General features: G+C 44.3%; 1 protein-coding gene across 5 annotated transcripts in view; it reads left to right on the forward strand.

The window, feature by feature from the left end:
* REXO5 (RNA exonuclease 5) overlaps window positions 1–18,415 on the forward strand; it is a 407,232-nt gene that overhangs the window by 223,615 nt on the left and 165,202 nt on the right. For all 5 annotated transcript variants that reach the window (XM_085629097.1, XM_085629095.1, XM_085629094.1 and 2 more), the window contains exon 13: window positions 14,991–15,111. In XM_085629097.1, coding sequence (XP_085485223.1) covers window positions 14,991–15,111 — 121 coding nt within the window. The remainder of the gene's footprint in view (window positions 1–14,990; window positions 15,112–18,415) is intronic.

The following is an 18,415-nucleotide window of genomic DNA, read 5'->3' on the forward strand; positions in this document are numbered from 1 at the left end:
GAGTCACGGTATGTCGCTGGTGCGAACTTCGTGCCTCTTGTCTTGGAGCAGCTTGCGCTAGGTCCGTCCTTCTCCTTGTCGTCACGTCGCTCGGCCGGTCTGGCCTGCTGTCTGCGGCATCGTGTTGTGGCGGTTCCGCACTTTTGTCCTGTGTTCTGGCTTGGTCCTCTGCCTGATGTTCCAGGGGGTTTGGCTTTCCTTGACTTCTGTGTTTTGGTGGCCGGCTTGGGCCCGTCCTCGGTCTCTCTCTTATTTTCTGCCGGTTCCTCACTTCTTTGTGGTCAGTGTGTGTCCTGGTCCTCCCTGGCGTCTGCCTTCGGCTGGCGTCGCGTGCCCGCGCACGACTGCTTCTTCTTCTCCACCATTGTGATCTTGCTGTGTTTCCTTGCGCCCCTGCCTCTGGTTCCGCTGGGGCTTCGCACACCGGTGCTTTTCTTCTTCCGCCTGTGCTGTTGGCGGTGGCGCCGTTCCGGCCTTGCTCGCTGTTTGCGACCAAGGTGTTTTCAGCTATTTCCTATCTCTGTGCCTGTATTTCTTCCAGTGGGCCCTGCCTCTTGCTCCACCTCTTCTCACTGGGTTTGAGGTGGACCTTGTGTTCCTTGAGGCTTGTGGGGTGCTGTCTTCCCCTGCGGGATGTTGAGCGCTCTCCCTTGGTTGGGCTTAGGATATCCTGGCGTTTTCCTTCTTGTGCCATGTCCCCTTCTGGGGCCCTGGTCTCTCCTAGTGGGGAGGCTCTCATGCAGGCCCTCCTCCATTCTGGTATGGCTAGGGTATCTAATTCACGTTAAGGAATCTGCGGCTAGTAGTCTCTGTCAGATGTACAATTTACTTACCTTTGGTAACGATGTATCTGGTAGAGAAGATTCTAGCCGCAGATTCCTTCACAAACCGCCCTTCCTCCCCGTTCTGCGAGAACCCTCAGCTTTGTTTTCTGTTCTCGCCTCCCTCTGGGTGGCTTGTCTTCTGTGGGGGTCCTTTTCGTTTCCTGCCAGTCGGGCTTCCCTCCAGCTGGGTTCTCTCCAGTGTAGGGGCCTGCTTTTGCTCCTTTTCCCTTTGTTGTTACAATTTCCTATCCCCTTGCGATCTTCTACGCCGGGGGTCCTTTTGCCTGTCCTTGGCCTCCTGCTCCTTTCAGAGGCTCTGGCCTTCCTTGACTGTGTGGTCTGGGGATGGATTGCGGTTGCTCCTCTGTTCCGGGCTTGTGGCCCTTTGCTGTGTGGTCTATGGTTGCTGTCTCTCTCTTTCTCTTCCAGCGCTTTCTGCTGCTTGTGCCTCTCGCCTGGCTCTCGTCTTGGCTTGCACGGTGGTTCCACGGAGGAGTGCTTTATGCTTTCCCTGCTGTGGCTTTACTGTTGTGACCTTCTGGTACTTTTGTGCTGCCTGGTGCTTCCACCTGGCTTGCACGGTTGTTCCTCAGAGGTGGTCTGCTCTCTTCCTGCTTTGGCTTTCCTGTTGTAACCTCCTAGCGACTCGGTGCCACCTGGTGCTGTTCCTCGCTTTTTTTGTCTCTCTCTCTCTCTCTTTTTGTTTCTCTGGTTTTTTCTCACACTGTTCTCATGCTCTCCTCAGTTTTGTTGTGATGGCTCCGCGTTGTGTAGCACCTTGCACTAATCCAGACAACCTGTATGATGATATTAGTGGTCTTATACAACCTTAGAAAGCTCTCTAAGTGGTAGCTGGGGAGAGCAGCCTTCATGCTTAGTCCAGAAGGAGTGTAAAGCAGCTTGTTTTACCAGTACTTGATCTTATAGTATAGGTTAAGTGAAAAATAATCGCACAGTGTAGTTATAAAAATAGATATTTTATTACAAATACTCACTAACACAATTGAACTATGTCTTACCCGGTGATGGAGACACAGTACTTAGGACAAAGATCACATAAGTAGCACAAATAGACAGTGGTCCCCAGGGGGAGACCTAACCATGTACTATAATAGTGGCATGCGAACCACGACTCAAGTCGAGACTGGACCCAGAAGATGTAGAAGTGTTGGGGACCCAAGGACTCACCCAAGGTAAGTATCCAGGAACCCCACGGAGGCCGTGTACAGTGTGTGAACACGACCGTGTGATCAACACACGCCAATGGGTAAGTTACAGTTGCAGTTTTAGAGGAAAATTACCCTTTCCAGTAGACCCTGACAAAACCCCTTGAAGATGGAAGGTTGGAGAGGTACCCCACCCGTGGATGCACGAGGAACCAGGATACCTACAGCAGGGAAACCGGGTGCATAGGTGTCAAGTGACGTCGGAAACCACTGTAGACCACAATGGAGGACTTCAGGAAAGATGCTGCTGAAGAGGAAGACAAAGGAGTCTCATGGAACCCAAATGTGGATTCAAGTTGAGAGGTACCTGCAAGCAGAGGAGGACAGAGTCTGTGCCACTCAGGAGTGACCAGGAGGCACGGAAGACGAATACCCACCGATGTCGATAGATGCAGGATGGTTGGTGGTGCCCTTGAATTTGCAGCTGTGTGGACCAGGCGACGCTATGGAAGACTGCGAGCCGTTCACAAGCTATCCCACGTTGTATGTCGAGAGCCTGGGGTTCAGTGTCCGGCAGGGGCACTAACACACCTTTCGCAAGGGCAACACGCGTAGAAGACAAAGCAGGTGCAGTGTTAGGACCAGCTAGGTCCAAGTGACTCTCCACGACTAGGTAAGTCAGAGCAGGCCCGAGCAAGTAGGGGAGCCCACTGAAATCAAAGAAGTCTCTTGAAAGGACCCGAAGATCTCTGGAGACAAGAGTCGCACAGCCTTAGCAACAGCCAGCTGACTTGGTGTACAGGGGCTCAGTTCCAGCGGTGCCAATGAGGGATAGTGGCCACAGTCTCTGTCTGAAGACAGTGTAGGCCTTGAGGGAGTTGTAAAACCACCACCTGTGTTACTGAGCTTGCCTGAGTCCATAGGAGCCCAGGATCAGCAAAACGGTCAGTTACGTTTCCGTGCCAGCGGATGCAGGGGAGTGACTTCTTCACGCCAAGGGAGATTCCTCCGGGTGTCTTGGATGTTCACAGGCCCTGTGAGGAACCTGCAAGAATGTCCAGATGGTTGAAGATGACGCGGAGTTGAATCTGAATTGAATCTCATGACGATTCTAAGGTCCCACCCTCTGGTAATCCCTTAAGTACCCTTAGGAATGATTGTGATTCATTCAGGGGTCCCTCCCAGAAGAGGGGCTGGACAGTGGAGAGGATACACCCATGTCCTTTGTCCAGTTTTGTGCCAGAGCTGGGGCCAAGGGCTCCCTGAGCTGGTTTGAACTGGAGTATGCAAGGAGAGCACCAAATGTGCCTTTCAAGCAGACTTAGTGGCGCTGGCAAGCTCCCCCACCCTGCCCCAATACTCTAAACCCTGCCTGGGAGGTGGTCCTTTTGTTCTGCTTTCCCCTGCTCGAGCTTGGCTCAGCAGCAGGAGGGCAGAAACGCGTCTCTGGCCGGCAGCAGCCCTAGCTTACTGTCGGGTTCTGGAAGACTGGTACCAGAAGTACTGAGGGCCACCCAGAGGAGCTTTACAGTGAATGGAATCATACCTCCCACACCGTTTACGGTGCGGGTGGTATGGGGGTATGATTCCAACATGTTTGAAACCAGATATGAAAGGGCCATTACAGCCAGTTTAGAGATGGTCATCGCGTAATGACGCATAGTGTAATGGCTGATGCACTTACAACCCGGGAGAATGGACTTTGAAGGTTGTAGGGGTTCCCTCCTCATGCAGGGGCACCCTCACACTTAGGACCCAGCACCCTGACTTCAGGATTGTAAGGCCTGCCTTAGGGGTGACTTATAGGTTTTAAGTGTAGTTACCTCAGATAAAGAGAAACCTATATCTGTCGTAAGTGGTGCTAGCACCAGCTTACACAGGCTTCAATGGCAGGCCTGTGGTCACCATTTGAGTGGTCTCTCATGGATGGAATAATGCATGCTGCAGCCCATGGGAGACCCCTGGTGTCCCTATGCCCTGGGCACTTGAGTACCATATACTGGAACTTACAAGAGCACATCAATAGCCAATCTGGAGGGTACCCAAGTACTCACCATGTCCAATTTAGGTAAGAAGCACAGAGACTGGGGTCCTGATTTGCAGGATTCAAGTCGGACTAGTCATTTCTAAGAGTGCCTCACGATGATTATTTCTAGCCCTCTTGCGTGCTAGGCTGACAGTGTTGTGGATAGTACCGCTCTCTAAGATTTTCAGTGGGAGACATGGCTTGCCAGTCAAAATCTGCTGCTGTTCAGCAGTTATGGCGTAGCCTGGGAAACTGGCCTTAGGTTTGCTTCTGAATAATCAGATTCCTCCAAGCTGTCTTTACATAGGAAATTCTTCCCTTTTTTTGTAACAACATAGAACCTGCATACTCATTGTTAATATAAGGCAAGAAACTTGCAACTTTCTAAAAGTGTTTTTTTCAAAATTGTATTTTAAAATATGACGTCACCATATGTTAGGATTTTAAATTCCAATTCCAAAACCAGAGACACCAAACACGAACTGACACCTGTTTCCATTTGGAAATTGCACTTCTAAAATGCAATAAGGTAACTCCAATGTTATCCTATGGGAGAGGTAGGTCTTGCGGCAGTGAAAAACGAATTTTTCGCTACCAGGACATGTAAAACTTAAAAGTACATGCACCCTGTCCTCTGGGCTATCCATGGCCTACCTCAGGGGTGACTTATATGTATTAAAAAGGAAGGTTTGGGCCTGGAAAAAGGTTTACTTTGCCAGGTCGAAATGGCAGTTTAAAACTGCACACACAGGCTGCAAAGACAGGCTAGTAGCATTTAATTTACAGGCCCTGGGCACATTTCGTGCCACTTTACAAGTAAATTAAATATGCCAGTTGGGGAGAGCCAATATTACCATGTTTTTGGGAGTGAGCACATTTCATTTTAGAACTCGTTCGCAGGGGTAAAGAGCGCAGAGTCCTAAGGCCAGCAAAAACAAGAAAACCAAAAATAGAGGAGGAAGACAAAAAATTGGGAACACCAACATAAGGCTGACGGGGTCTAACAACCTCGTCTGAATCCATGACGTTATTCCACAGGCTTTTCCCCCGCAGGCAATCACAACGTGGTCGTTACAACGACCGCGTTGTGATTCCGCATACCATTACTCCGCAAGTCGGAACAACGAGGGGGGGCGCTGGATGTTGGAATAGTATAATTTACAATTCCAACTCCAGTCTGTGCAGACACTAGGGAAGGTGTTTGATTTTAAATCCAACACCTCCCCCCCTCCCCCCCACAAGTCGTTGTACCGACTTGCGGAGTAATGGTATGCGGAATCACAACGCGGTCGTTGTAACAACCGCGTTGTGATTCCGTGCGTTGAAAAAGTTTCGGGGTAAACATTGTTTACCACCTCGTCTATGTGTAAGTAATATTTAAATAATTAGCTCTGTTTGTGCACCAGTGCTGAGCAATGTCCCTAAATCCAGTTTTAAAACCAATCCTTGCCAGTATTCCCAAGCAAGACTCCGAGTGCACCGCCCAGTATTTGTTGCTGCTGTTTTCTTTTGTCTCACAAAGCCATTTCAGCAGAGAATAAACTTACTATACATGATCATGTACAACAATACTGTTAGAAATTGGGTTTCTGATTGGCAGAGGTATGCACCCTGCCCCAGCAAGAACTACAATCCTAGTCAGGGTAATCAGATACACACCATACATTAACCTGTGCTCACCCTCTGCTAGCCTGGCACAGAGCAGGCAGGCTTAACTTAAAAGGCAATATATAAAGCATTTATTTGTGCAGCACTTCAAACAGTAGCACAATGAAAACATCACAAAAAGACTTCACGCCAGTTTACAAAAATAGATTATTTTATAAATCAAGACCAAAACAAATCTATTAAGTAGAAGTTTAGATATGAATTTTTAAAGAATAAAAGTGTCAATAGCGCTTAGAAGCGAGAAGTACCTATGGGGATTATCTGGCCCTGCTGGATTGCAAAGTCAAGAGTTCAGGCCAACCACAATGGTGCATGGGCCAGGTACAGGAGACACGCAACGCCCACTGAACTAAATACCTTGATCATGGTTGCAGCAGTGAGATGTGTGTCGCAGCCAATCTATGCGTTTGTGTTGATCTCGCAGTCGAGGTGATGTGTAGATTTTCTTCATGCAGTGGTGGCGATTTGTCAGTTTTGAAGATGATGCACAGAGCTGAGAGGTATTGGTTCCGTAGACGATACACCGAGTTTCTCCATGCATTCGAGGGGATGTGCCGCTCTTCCCACACTGCAGCGGTGGCGATGCATTGGTTCTGTTGGTTCAGTTCTTTATGGTGATGCGCTGATTGTGAATGCGATGCCCCAATTCTGCTCCGGCATTAGCGACGATGCGTCAGTTCTGCTACACAAAGACTGGAGATGTGTTGGTTAAAATGCCTTATAACTTAAAAAAATTATAAGCTACCTATCTGTGTTACACAAAAGGATAATCTACGTACAATAATGTCTAATCTTGTCAAATTTCATGTATATCGTTCAGCCATTTTCGAGCTACGTGAGATACAAAAGTCTATGAAAAATGGATTGGTGAAAAAAACGTGTTTTGGGACTCCCCGTTTTTTCTTTGCATCCCCTTGACAAATCACTGCAAAACTTTCCATCCTCCGTTAATTTAGAAAGTTTCGTGGAGATTCATCAATCAGGGTATATAATACTTGTTCTTAAGAATGTGCAAATATCCACCTATTGTTTAATAAACCTGATTGACTCTTTCTACGTTTTTGAGGTGTAAGCTCAATTGGAGCAAAAACGAGGTCTTACCCCTTTTTAAACACACTACATGAGCAGTAGTTGAAGGCACAAGCTTTACTTAACCTGTGCTTTTTTTTTTTGTATCGGTATGCTTCTGGAAAGTATTGTTACGGACAGTCTAAACCCCTTCTTGCACAGACTAAAAATGTTTTCTCCTGATTGTCCTCCATACAACTTTCCATAAGAGGTAGAGTCCATTTTGTCAAAATGGTGGTGACTCCGCAATATAATTTCCTTCTGGCCATTCTACCTCTGCCTGGAAACCAAGGTGCAAATTCGGTAAACTGCATGCCAAAACATATCTTGCTGTCTTACCTAAGATTATGACCCTATATCATCTAACCTTTCAGTTGTCGCACATAAAAGACCAGACTCAAGAACTGCAGATACCCTCAACTTGGGGTACCATTGTGGAACAATGTCTCTTTGAGGATAGGGGCAAACCCAACCATTGGCAAACATGGACCACATTTGAAATGCACAACATAGACAACCTGATTAAGGAGGGCCACTTGAATTCATTAGATGATCTCCACATGCAATTCCATCTGCCTTGGTGTGATAGTCTGGGATACAGACTGCTTGCTCCACTGTATTAGGGGCTGATTTGGACAATGACATTTAATTATTTCACTCTCCTCAATTCTGACATGCCTAATATGATGGGGCAGAGATAGGGGTTTAGTATCGGATCTTCAAAATATGCTTATTCACAGCCTGTTTTCAAGACCTGTAGAAAAGTTGACAGACAAGGCTTCACTGGCAAATTGAACTTGCAAGAAATATTTTGAGAGAAATCATCAGTTTTTGTAGCAGAGACATGACTGGAAGCTGCACATACCTGGGTTTACATTTGAGCATTTAAAAAATCTCCATGACTTTTATTCGACACCGACCAGGATGTTTACAACAAACTTGAGCCTGGCGACACCTTCTGGACTTGTGGAGACATGAACTGTGATGTGGTCCATGTGCTTTGGTTATGCTGCTCTTTGGTGCGATATTGGAGAGTTATGGGGTACTTTGATTTTAGATGAGATTCACGTTTCCTCGATCAGCGAAGGTGGGCTTTCTACATGGGGCTCATTTTAGTGAGATTTGGAGTTGTAAATCTCAAATTTTCCAACGATAAAAAGCAGTGGACCGCCGGAAGAATGGGTGAGATGACCTAGGTACGGTACGGGCTGGTCCCCTGAGGAGCAGTGTCAGTACTGATATGCATTAGGTGGACCTCGGGGGCTGATTTAGAGTTTGGCAGACTGGTAGTCCATTGCATCTGCGACTGGGTACCCTGTCCCCCAAACTACAGGTCTGCACACTTAATTTTGAGTTGGACAGACTGCACGTTTTAGCCAACCTAGTTAAATTGACCGTCCTCATTAAACTTCCTTCGAGAGCCTGACTGATTAGGCACCCTATTTAGAGTGAATGATCGTATGGCTGTTTTTTTTTTTTTCTGTTGATCAGTGCCAGGAATTATCCTGGCAGTAAGGGACAGTTAAAAAAAAAAGAAAAATGACCTCCACACAGTTGGATAAAACTCCCATGGGGTCATCCATTATTAATTTTTTATTTTTCAAAAACAAAGTCCTGCTTTGGGAGTTTGTTTCTGACAGCCAGTTGTTATGTTTGCCAGATGCCATCCATCAAACTTTTCCTACATTAACAGTAACCACCATGACGACAGTTCCGGCCAATGTATAAATATGTCTGTGAGGCAGACGGAATCTCTAACTTTGGTGGTCAGAGTAGAGGCAGCGTGGCGGACGTAAAGCGCTCTGCCACCCTGTCTTCTTTTGTGCAGACTGTAAGACTGTCAGTCAGGTGCCCTCCCTCTACAGTGGCAGCACAGTGAGTGAAAACCAGAAACAGGAGTTTGAGATACTACCCAGAGGGATCGCCTGTTTTAGACTAGCAGCTATCCCATCATATTTGTGGTGTTTGATTGCCAGTTGTGTGGCTGGAAACCTGAAATTGGCACCGCTCCAAGCCTACTACTGCCAATATCTGTGAATTATAAAAAGTAGTACATTTGTATCCATTCAAGGAGTACATCTATGTGAGCAAATGGGCTACTTTTTTGGTAAACCCGTTAGTTCCTGTTTCAAAAAATGAACAAGTTAACACCTTTTCTTGAAATCAGGACGACTAGGAAAACTACCACAGACACAGCAGACCCAACTCAGGGCTCCCCGACCAAACTACCTAGCCAAGAATACAATAACACAATTATGAGGGAGTTGTCGCACCCCAACTGCCCCCCCCCCCCCCCATGTGGTCTCAGTTTTCACACAGTTAAGTATTCCATTAACCGCGTCGTTGTTTTCAGCTCACTAAATGCCCTCACTTAGCAGTTAGAGAAAAGTAAATACAACACAGATCCCCGTATTAAAATAATTAGCAGCGGGTCTCAGCAGAAGCTGCTTGATATTCGACATCTGTCGTCTAAAAAAACAAATCCCATGCTGCCAGAAGGAAAATAGTTGAATGACAGCCTAATTTGTCATCATCCATATGCGCTCTCGCGGTTATCTGGTGGTGCAGCTGCGCCTTCTGTACCCTCCTAGCGCCACTGACATGGTGTTGTCATGCGCTTTGCTAAACTCAAGCAGGAGTAGAGAAAGATGCGGTCTTCGTTAGATTTCTTGAATTTCTTGAATTCCCGTTGGCATCCCGCTATTAGTTTGCCCTTCTGTGGAGCCCAGTGCAGTAGCATTTCATGCTGTAGGACTTCTGACCCTGCTTGTGTCCCTTTGTTGTTGCAGTGTGTGTCTGGGGAGCAGTAGCTAGGGCGCCACCTGCGTTTCTAATCTTCTTTCGTTGATTCCCTGTTGGCAGGCTGACTACAAATGCCGTTTAATGTTTGTTCAGACGAAGAAGCCTGACCGTGTTGTTTTTCCTTACAGCAGCATCCAATGGTGATATTAAGGTTTACACATTTGCAGAAAGTGAATGCTGTGGGGATATTTTAAGTACAAATAACCCTTTAAGCATGCTTAACTAGTATGTGGTGCACAGGTAGAACTGGGAAGTCTGGGCATATTCTTAGTAGCAGTAAGAAAGACCTACGGGCATTCAAACACAATATGTTTTATATATAACTTCTAGTCCGTTGGCAGTTTCAATCATTTCTCTGTCTTGACAGTGATTTTTTTTCCCAAAAGATTTCTTTAATCAGCACCAGTCTGCAACATTTTTTTTTTACGAATTACAATAGTACAAATAAAATCCTGTGTATATTTTGCTGACGGAGAATATGCTCGTGTGTGTGTGTGTGTGTGCTGTGTTTTTTGTGTTTGTGTGCTATGCTAACCTGTGGCTAGCAACGTTAAGGCCCCACGTCCTATGAAAAGGCAATTTTCTGGAGACTTGTCACTTTAGCCCCCAATGATCATTTTGAACCAAACTTTACCATAAAATAGTTTGTTCAGGTAATATGTTTTTGACACATTTTTATGTAGACTATTTTCAGAGGTGTAAAGTGGTAGTTGAGTTCAAAAGTGTGCTTTTACATTTAATGTAAAACTATCTTTTCACGGGAAACTCAGTACAGCTACATTCAAGTTAACCAAAATTGATGTTTTTATTTTTTTCTAGTCCTTTTAAAAAGTCCCAAAAATAATGAGATGGTCCATCTTTTCATGCATGTGCTATTTGCGTTTACATTAAAGAATTCAAAAAGCAGGATAAATTATGAATTTGAAATTAAGCATTTTGATTGGCCTAAGCTTCTACCTGCTCATGACGAGTAAAACATTTTGATTAGTTGAAGCTTCTTTGAAAATTTCTTGGGAATAGCCATCTGTATTTTTCACTCTTGTTCTCAATTGGCGCTGTAGTTCACATACGCTACAAGAGAATCGAGGACAAACCTGACAAAAGTATGACCAGTAGTATGAAAGTACAAGAGCGACCCAAATGTCCCTGTGAGCGTAAGTATCGAGTATGAACTTAGAGCATGCATTCACCTAGAACTTATTTTGAAAGAACAATATAATGCGACAGGAATTTCCTGTATTGAATCAATCAACGTTAAAAAGTTACACGTAAGACAGAAAAATTCTTTCACAAATCAATCCAGACCGAACACATATGTCAACTAATATTTATCATATTCAATTCGTCCGAATTCGACTGTGAGAGTTTCTCGTACGACCCCAAGTGAGAAAAACCTCACCTTTCATCTACCATTACCGTGGTGTAGCTACCTGCATTTAATACTATTTGCTGTCTTATGTAAAATACCAATATATCTTTCATGGTCACATAATTTTCAGTTCTCTTACTTTGTTTGGTTATGTTTTTTGTCACTTGCAGTCGTATGAGAATTGTGCTAGTTTGATCTCTTTGTGCATTCCTATGTATTTCTTAAAATAAAATTAGATCTGGACGAATTGAATATGATAACTACTGGTTGACTTTTAAGTAACTTTTTAACCTTGATTGATACAATACAGGAAATTCCTGTCATGTTATAATGCTTTTTCAAAGTGAGTTCCATGTGAACACATGTTCCAAGTTTATATTTATAAAAATATGACCGGAGCAGGATTGGTGAGAAAGCGACGGCAGCAAGTCATCCTGGTTAATTGATCTGGGAGCAGCTTACCACTGCACAACCACAGCCCCTGCAGCTTCATCACGTATGTCCTTGGGGATTTCCTGAGACAATGCAATGCCTCCCTAGATTTGGACATCTTGGTGGAAAATATGCTGTTTTAAGTTTGCCTTTATTTTATAGGTAGCCATGTAATCCTAGCACTTGTAAACTATACTGTTTATAACTTGGCCTTAGTCATATGAGTTGCATGGTGATGTGGGTGAATTTCCTTGTACTGTGGAGACATTTTGTTGTCATCTTTTGTATTATCTATAGTGGAGAGGTAATCCAACATGTCTATAAAAAGTGTATTATTGTCCAGGCTAACTATTGGATTAGAGCAATGAACGTTGTCATTGTGTCATCTTTTGTGAGAAGTATGGATAGTCTCGTTTTTGTTTGAGTTCAGTGATGTTCTTACTGTAGCTTCTGTTTGTCTTTTCCTAGAAAGATGTCTGAATGTGATGACTCTTATGCGAGTGACTTCCTCTTAGTAATCAATACAATGATTTGTATAGATGAGCATAACACTTGATTGGGTGTTTAATTTCGAGGTATACTACTCAGATTTTGAAGTTGGAAAGTTGGGATGTTTGGGGGCATAGCTTTATACGCAGTGGATTTAGCTTTGTGGCAGCCCCCCCTTTGGATGGGAAGACATTGTTACCTGAGCACTGGGAAAATGTGCTTATGCCATTGAGCACCCTTGCAGTTGCATTCTGCACTAGCTGAAGATGATGGAAATACTGTAAAGGAGAGGCTGGGTACATTGAATTCGCACAGTCTAATCTGAACTGAATAGAGGCAATTATCACAAGAATGTGTTTATGTGTTTCAATGAAGAGGATTATTTTATATTTTTCTGTGTTGGAAGTCTAGCCACCTACGCCTCCAAAGTCAGATTGGAGTCAGTACAGTACAGATGCCAAGTGTTTGAACTGCCTTAGAAGTGTGAGATGGTAGGCCCATAACGTGAGGCCAGACAACTTGCTTTGGCCAGAACCATAGTGGTTGTAATTAGTTTTGTTTAGATTAGGCTCGAGAAAGTTGGACATCCAGCACTGAGTAAAGACCAGTGGTTTCACTAAAACCTCTTGATCCTGACTGATGTTGCCTGAGCGATGCGAGAAGCCCTTTAGATTGGGTGTTGTCTGTTTTTATATGTAAAATCTGGCTCTTACTTGAGTAAGAAATTTAGTATGGGGCCGCTTGTAGATATTACATTGAAAAGGGGAAAGAATTGACCCCTGTGGGACACCAAAGCCCAACCCTGTGTTCTGAGGCTAAAGATGGTAGAGCCATAGCTTGTTCCCTTCTAATTAATAATATTTATTTTAACTGGGAACTGTGCCAGTGAAACCAGCTTCCCCCAAGCTCTTGAGCTAGATGTTATGGTCACAGATGTTAACGGCAGCTTTTGGACCCAAAACAATTAGTGGTCCAACACTGTTGCCATTAACAAGCTTGCGAAGATTGTTTGGCACAGATATCCCCACTAACTGGATGTCTAGGCTCATTGGAAACCAACCCAAATGGGATCAAAGAGATGCTTGCCCTCCATACGTTTTTGTAACTTTTCGTGGTGGGAAGCAACATGGTCTTAGTGGGTGCCTGCATGCAGTTGGGAACCTTGCTGCTGATAAATCGTGGGACTAGGCTCCCAAGAACGTGATAAATAGCAAAAGCAGTACAGGTGAGGGCGGTTATGGACTTGGCCCCTGTTCTTTGACAAGAACCCCCTGAAGGTTGCAGCTTAGGGCCAGTTGCCACTGGACCCTGTAACTGCGAGTTTCACATGAGAGAACGGTGAACTAAAGAAGAGCTGTAGGGCATACACAAGCACCCTATTGCGGACGGGTGGATGGAGGTACTATATAATTGGGACCATCGGAGCTGCTCCAATAGTGGGGAGGAGGGGGAGGGAGATACATCGACTGGCTCAGATGGATAGGCCTGTGTACATGATAACTCTCCCCATTGGGAGTTTCCCCCTCCCCCCTGCGCGTGCTCCCCTCACCCACCCAATGACACCACTGATGCCTGCCAGGACCTTTAGATATACGTAATATTATTGAGTGCTAGATAGCAGCCCCCCCTTTCCCTTTTTGCTCTCTTCACCCCCCACCCTTCCCCTGTCGGAGCCCCCCCCCCCCTCCCCCCCCGCGCTCCCTACCGTGGTCCCCCATGGGGACACACACACAGACGATACATTCCAATGCTGGAGGAGGGAAAGGTGACCACGCCTGCATGCTCAGACTGACACGTTATATTAGTTTAAATTTAATTGTTTGTTAGGTAATGGCGTATGGGCTGCGTTAGTAAGTGAACGTAACAATAGATAGCATGTGAGAACTAAGCGCATGGAGGCCCCAGGACTGAGGAAATCGGACTATAAGGCACATAAGGATGAGGTTAAAACGGAGAAACGACCCAAACATTAAATATACTGACACATGTGGCTAACTACCTAGGGGAATGGGAAATGTGAGATATCGGGTCAATGTAGATTGAATGTTACAGTAGTGCCAGATATATTTCCATCGTCCAGGCAAAAAAATGATGTATACATATGCAATACTTCATAAATTTAAGAATGTAATGCAATAAACATACTTTAAAAATAAATAAATGAGAGAACGGTGAACTTTGAGGTGGCTCTGGTGTGCTGTGTCAGGGGATTAACATACAGCGAGAAGCTCATTTTGGTCAATTTATAGTTGCATTGCTATCCAAAGACGTTGTGAAACATTAGAAGGCACTTTTGCTACAGATAGCTTGAATTTCTAGCAGGGCTCTCCATTGGAATGCAGTGCCCTATTGGACAGTGCGAGAACAGGGCTAACGGAGAGGTTGCTTACGAACATGTTTTTGCTGCGTTTGTTCTGCTTGTGTCACTGCCATGTGAGGTGGGTTAAGACCATGGTTGATCGGGTATGTGTGAGATGCCTGAATTTGAATTGTGGAGGAAAGGCATCCGGGAACAATGGGATCTAGGCGGACTACTTTTTTTCCATCGAAAGTATAATGTGGGGGGTGGGAATACACATGACCCAAGTTACTTCAATGCTTGTGTTAACTCTTCATCTATCTGCAAAAGGGTTCAACTGGGTTTAAATACTTGTGTGATGCAAAAGGAGCACTTACTGACAGCACAGATCAAGGATGTAATCAAGAATAAATGGTTTTGTATTTTGTGTTTCCAATTACAGTATAGATGCATTGTAAATATCCAGTTACTTATGCAATGAAACCTATTTGGACCACCTAGAAAGTATAACAGGCTTTCTGTTGGCATTTAAACATCCGACCTGTTGGTTGCGCAAAGATCACTGCTCTCTAAGTGCACAATAGATGTATGCAGCATGATGGGTATTCATCTTTAATAGAGATGAAAATGTGTCTTTAATGTCAGTATTGTTTTAGGGCCTTATAAACACCGTTTAAAAAACCCTTTTAGAAAAGCTAGTGTTAAAATAACTTCTCTTCAATAGGGAGCATGTACTACAAACCAAATAATTTAACAGTGTATGTTCCAGCTCAAGAAGTGGTCATCAGGGCATTCAATTTCTCTTTGTTATAACTGGGAATTAACATATATTTTCTTCTTTTGATAGTCTCTTGGAAATCCTGCACTCCAATGGTAAACAGTCTCTTTTCTTGAGTGGAAGAGAAGAAGCAAAAGGGTTACCTTCTTCAGACTTCAGTAAACATTTTCTGTGCGATTCAAACAAAGAGGTAATAGAACTTCATATCTGTATAACATTATGAGAAATGTGTTCGTAAATGTCATGAGCAATATCTGCATGTATCTTAGAAAAAAAGGTTCTCCAATGGCCGCGGCATAGTCTTCCTTACTAAAACTTGTGTTAAATAAATACCTAGATGAGTGATGTTAGCTGTGTTAAGGTTCTGTTCCTCATATTCTATAAAATAATGTGTCAACATCCGACCATGCTGGTGATTTTTGACATATATTGCTGTTTACACTCAGATTTAAGAGAGATGTCCGACATCAACTCATTTGCAGCCCTTGATCTGGTATTTTATATTAAGTCACAATCTGGTATTTTTTGTATGAGAACTGAAGTCATACTGGCTTGTTCACTACCTAGGATGTAATTTAGAGGTCAGTTGTAGGGTAAAAAGAACAGATAAATTTTACGCAAGCCCCTGTTGAAACAGAGCGCTAAACAATAATAAATAGCATGAAAAGAGCCCACAAATTGGCTGTGCTTGTTGTTCCTTATTTTTTAACAAAATGTTAATTCATGTGGTAAAAGCCTGAACATTTGGCTCATAGAATTTTAGCACATTGGTTTTGCTTTCATGTCTAAATGATGCGCTTAGTATTCACCCATAGAATACTAAGGTCATGGAATGATAGTCTTAGTATTGTACCTTATATGAAACAAAATTCAATAATCTCCAAAGATTGAAGTTAGACTTAAGGAAACGTTGGAGGAGATGAAGTCAAGAATAAAAAAAGTTCAGAAAAATAGCTAATTGATATAGTATGAATTTTGTAAGAACATAATGTTCAACTTGACTAACCACTTTGGTTGAGCTCGCCTTTACACATCCATGGCCAAATTTCTGGGGTAGCACTACTTTGCTACGAGGCTCAAAATGATCAAAATACGTCACTGTGCCGCAATCTTGGTGTTCAGTACCCGAGCGCTGTTACTTGCATGGCTTGCAGGTGGAGGGGGGGGGGGGCCAGTGGGGTCGCGCGGGGGGGTTTAATCGAATAATAATAATTTTTAAAAAACATACCTCTCCGCCGGTCGCATCGCTCATCTTCTCTGCTCCTGCTCTCCTGCCTCCAGCAGGAACAGGAAGTAGGCAGCCAGGCTCCCTCCCCTAAGGCAATCACAACGCTGCAAAGCAGCGTTGTGATTGGTTGAGACGCCGCCCAGCCAGGGGTTACGGGGAGGCCATGTTCTCTATGCATGCTGCATTGCAGCCTGCATGGAGAAGGGCAGAGTGCGCATGATTGGTTTGGGTGGCCCCAGAGGGCCGACCAAACAGTCTTTGCGCACTCAGGAGTGGGCACACCACACCACTCCTCGCCTGCCCTGCTCGCAGAGCAGCCCCACCCACGCAACCAAAGATAAAATGGTAATAACTTGAAGTTATTACCATTTTATGTTTCTGCTTCTCGCACTGCGAGAAAGCAGTGGGGCGACACTCCTCCGCCCTAGTGGAGGAGCCACCCCTGGTTACTTGAATACATCATAGTTTGGGAGTGAAATATTCTCTTTAAGCATACAGATTTCTTTGGATTTGTATGCTAGCACGCCTCTTTTAGTTGTGCAGTTGCATCATCAACTGGACAAGCAATCGGCATACATTCATCTAGGTCAATATGTTGCCGAATTTAAGGTGGAGTCCAAGATGTTTCTTCCACAGTTTTGTGGTCCGAGAATTGTTTTCAGCCAACAAATGAGAATAAGAATGGTTTCGCAACTTTCTGCAATCTACACTAATACCTCAGAAACTGGAGGCTTGAGTGTACCTCCGTAACTGCAGGCTTGAGTTATTACATTTAGTTACAACTTGGCAACTCTCGTAGTCCATTTAGCCTAATTCATTATCCTGTATCATGGCATCAGATAAGGCATGGCTGTTGAGGTAGGACCTGTTCCCAGATGGGGCCTCCATCTCTCCCAAGTAGAATATCCTGGAAAAAGAAACTATCGAGTGACCTTAGTGAGCCACGATGGGTCATCAACAGGTCATTTTTCTGCTGCAACACTCCAGCCAAGACACTGCAAAGCTTTTTAGCTCCTGGTATTATGTAATTTTATTTTGCACAGATGAACTTTCTGATTGAAATTTTCAGTAAAAGAGAATCGCATCACCAAAATCTAACATCTTATATATAAATAGACCAGGGCAAATAATGCTTTACCAAACTTCCTTAAATTTCAGTTTAGTGTTCCGACCCTGTAATAGGGAATTGAGCACAATTGAAGTATTCAGACCCTCACCGTGATGGGTGCTACTCCCATTCTAAATGATGTTTCCTTGACACGGTCTCCTCCTTTGATCTAGACAGAGGGCCTTGGAAGGAAAAGGAAGTGTTGGGTACAAATACCAGTGTCAGGATCCAGGTATGCAGTGTCTTCTTGCTCAAGCCTAGCTTTCCAGCTTCCAAGACCCTCATTTCCCCATTCCTGACCCCCTTGCAGGTACATTGCAATAAAAGTGTAAAAAACAGAAGCACAACTAAAGTTTTGGAATTAAAATGTGTTCAGTGCATAAGAAATGTCCTCTTAAGAGTGGACATATCTGCCCCTGTAAGTAGTAGATATGTTCTTTTAATGAAATAAGTGTAAATTGCTCAGGCTATGAGGATATGTCGGATCTCTGCAATCTTGTTGATGTACAGCAGTAGTGGATGCCAGGCAGTCATGTCTGTATTTTGTATTTTCTCTGTATTTAATGAAGTATCCCATGAGCTTTTCCTGAGCCATCGTTTCTAATGCCTTGCAAAAACCTTGTCAACAACTGAAAAATTAACAGCAATCCCCCTAAAACTGACTTTCTCCCACAATGCTGGCAAAGGCCAAACACAGCAGTATAGGGATCACCAGCTATTGGTAAACCATCCCTCTCCTTCGTGACTGCAGGTAATGCCTTCCAGGTTTCCCGAATGAAGGAATATGGCCACACAGTTTGGTGTTCTTACCATGCCATACAGCTTCTGACAAGCATGTCATCGCAGGAAATATTTTACTCAGTTTGTCGGGAGTCCTATCACAATCTTATTAGCAGTTTCTTCTAGGTTGAACAGCTGTCCTGTGTCTTGTTATCCTCTCCCAGTGATACTCCCAGGAAGCTTCTTGATAGCTGCCACGCAATTGCAAAAGTGATAGTCTAACAGGAGAGTCTTCAGTTTATTGCATATATTCACAGTTCAGGACATGTTAAGGGATCCATACTGCAGTGGTTCCAGAAGCTGCACTGCCTTTGTCAGTAAACATCCGTGCACAAGCCTGATAGTCTTTCCCCCTCTCTCTCCAGAGCACACCCTTCA

Source organism: Triturus cristatus, chromosome 10 (genome assembly GCF_964204655.1).
Source record: "Triturus cristatus chromosome 10, aTriCri1.1, whole genome shotgun sequence".
NCBI classification, from domain to species: domain Eukaryota; kingdom Metazoa; phylum Chordata; class Amphibia; order Caudata; family Salamandridae; genus Triturus; species Triturus cristatus.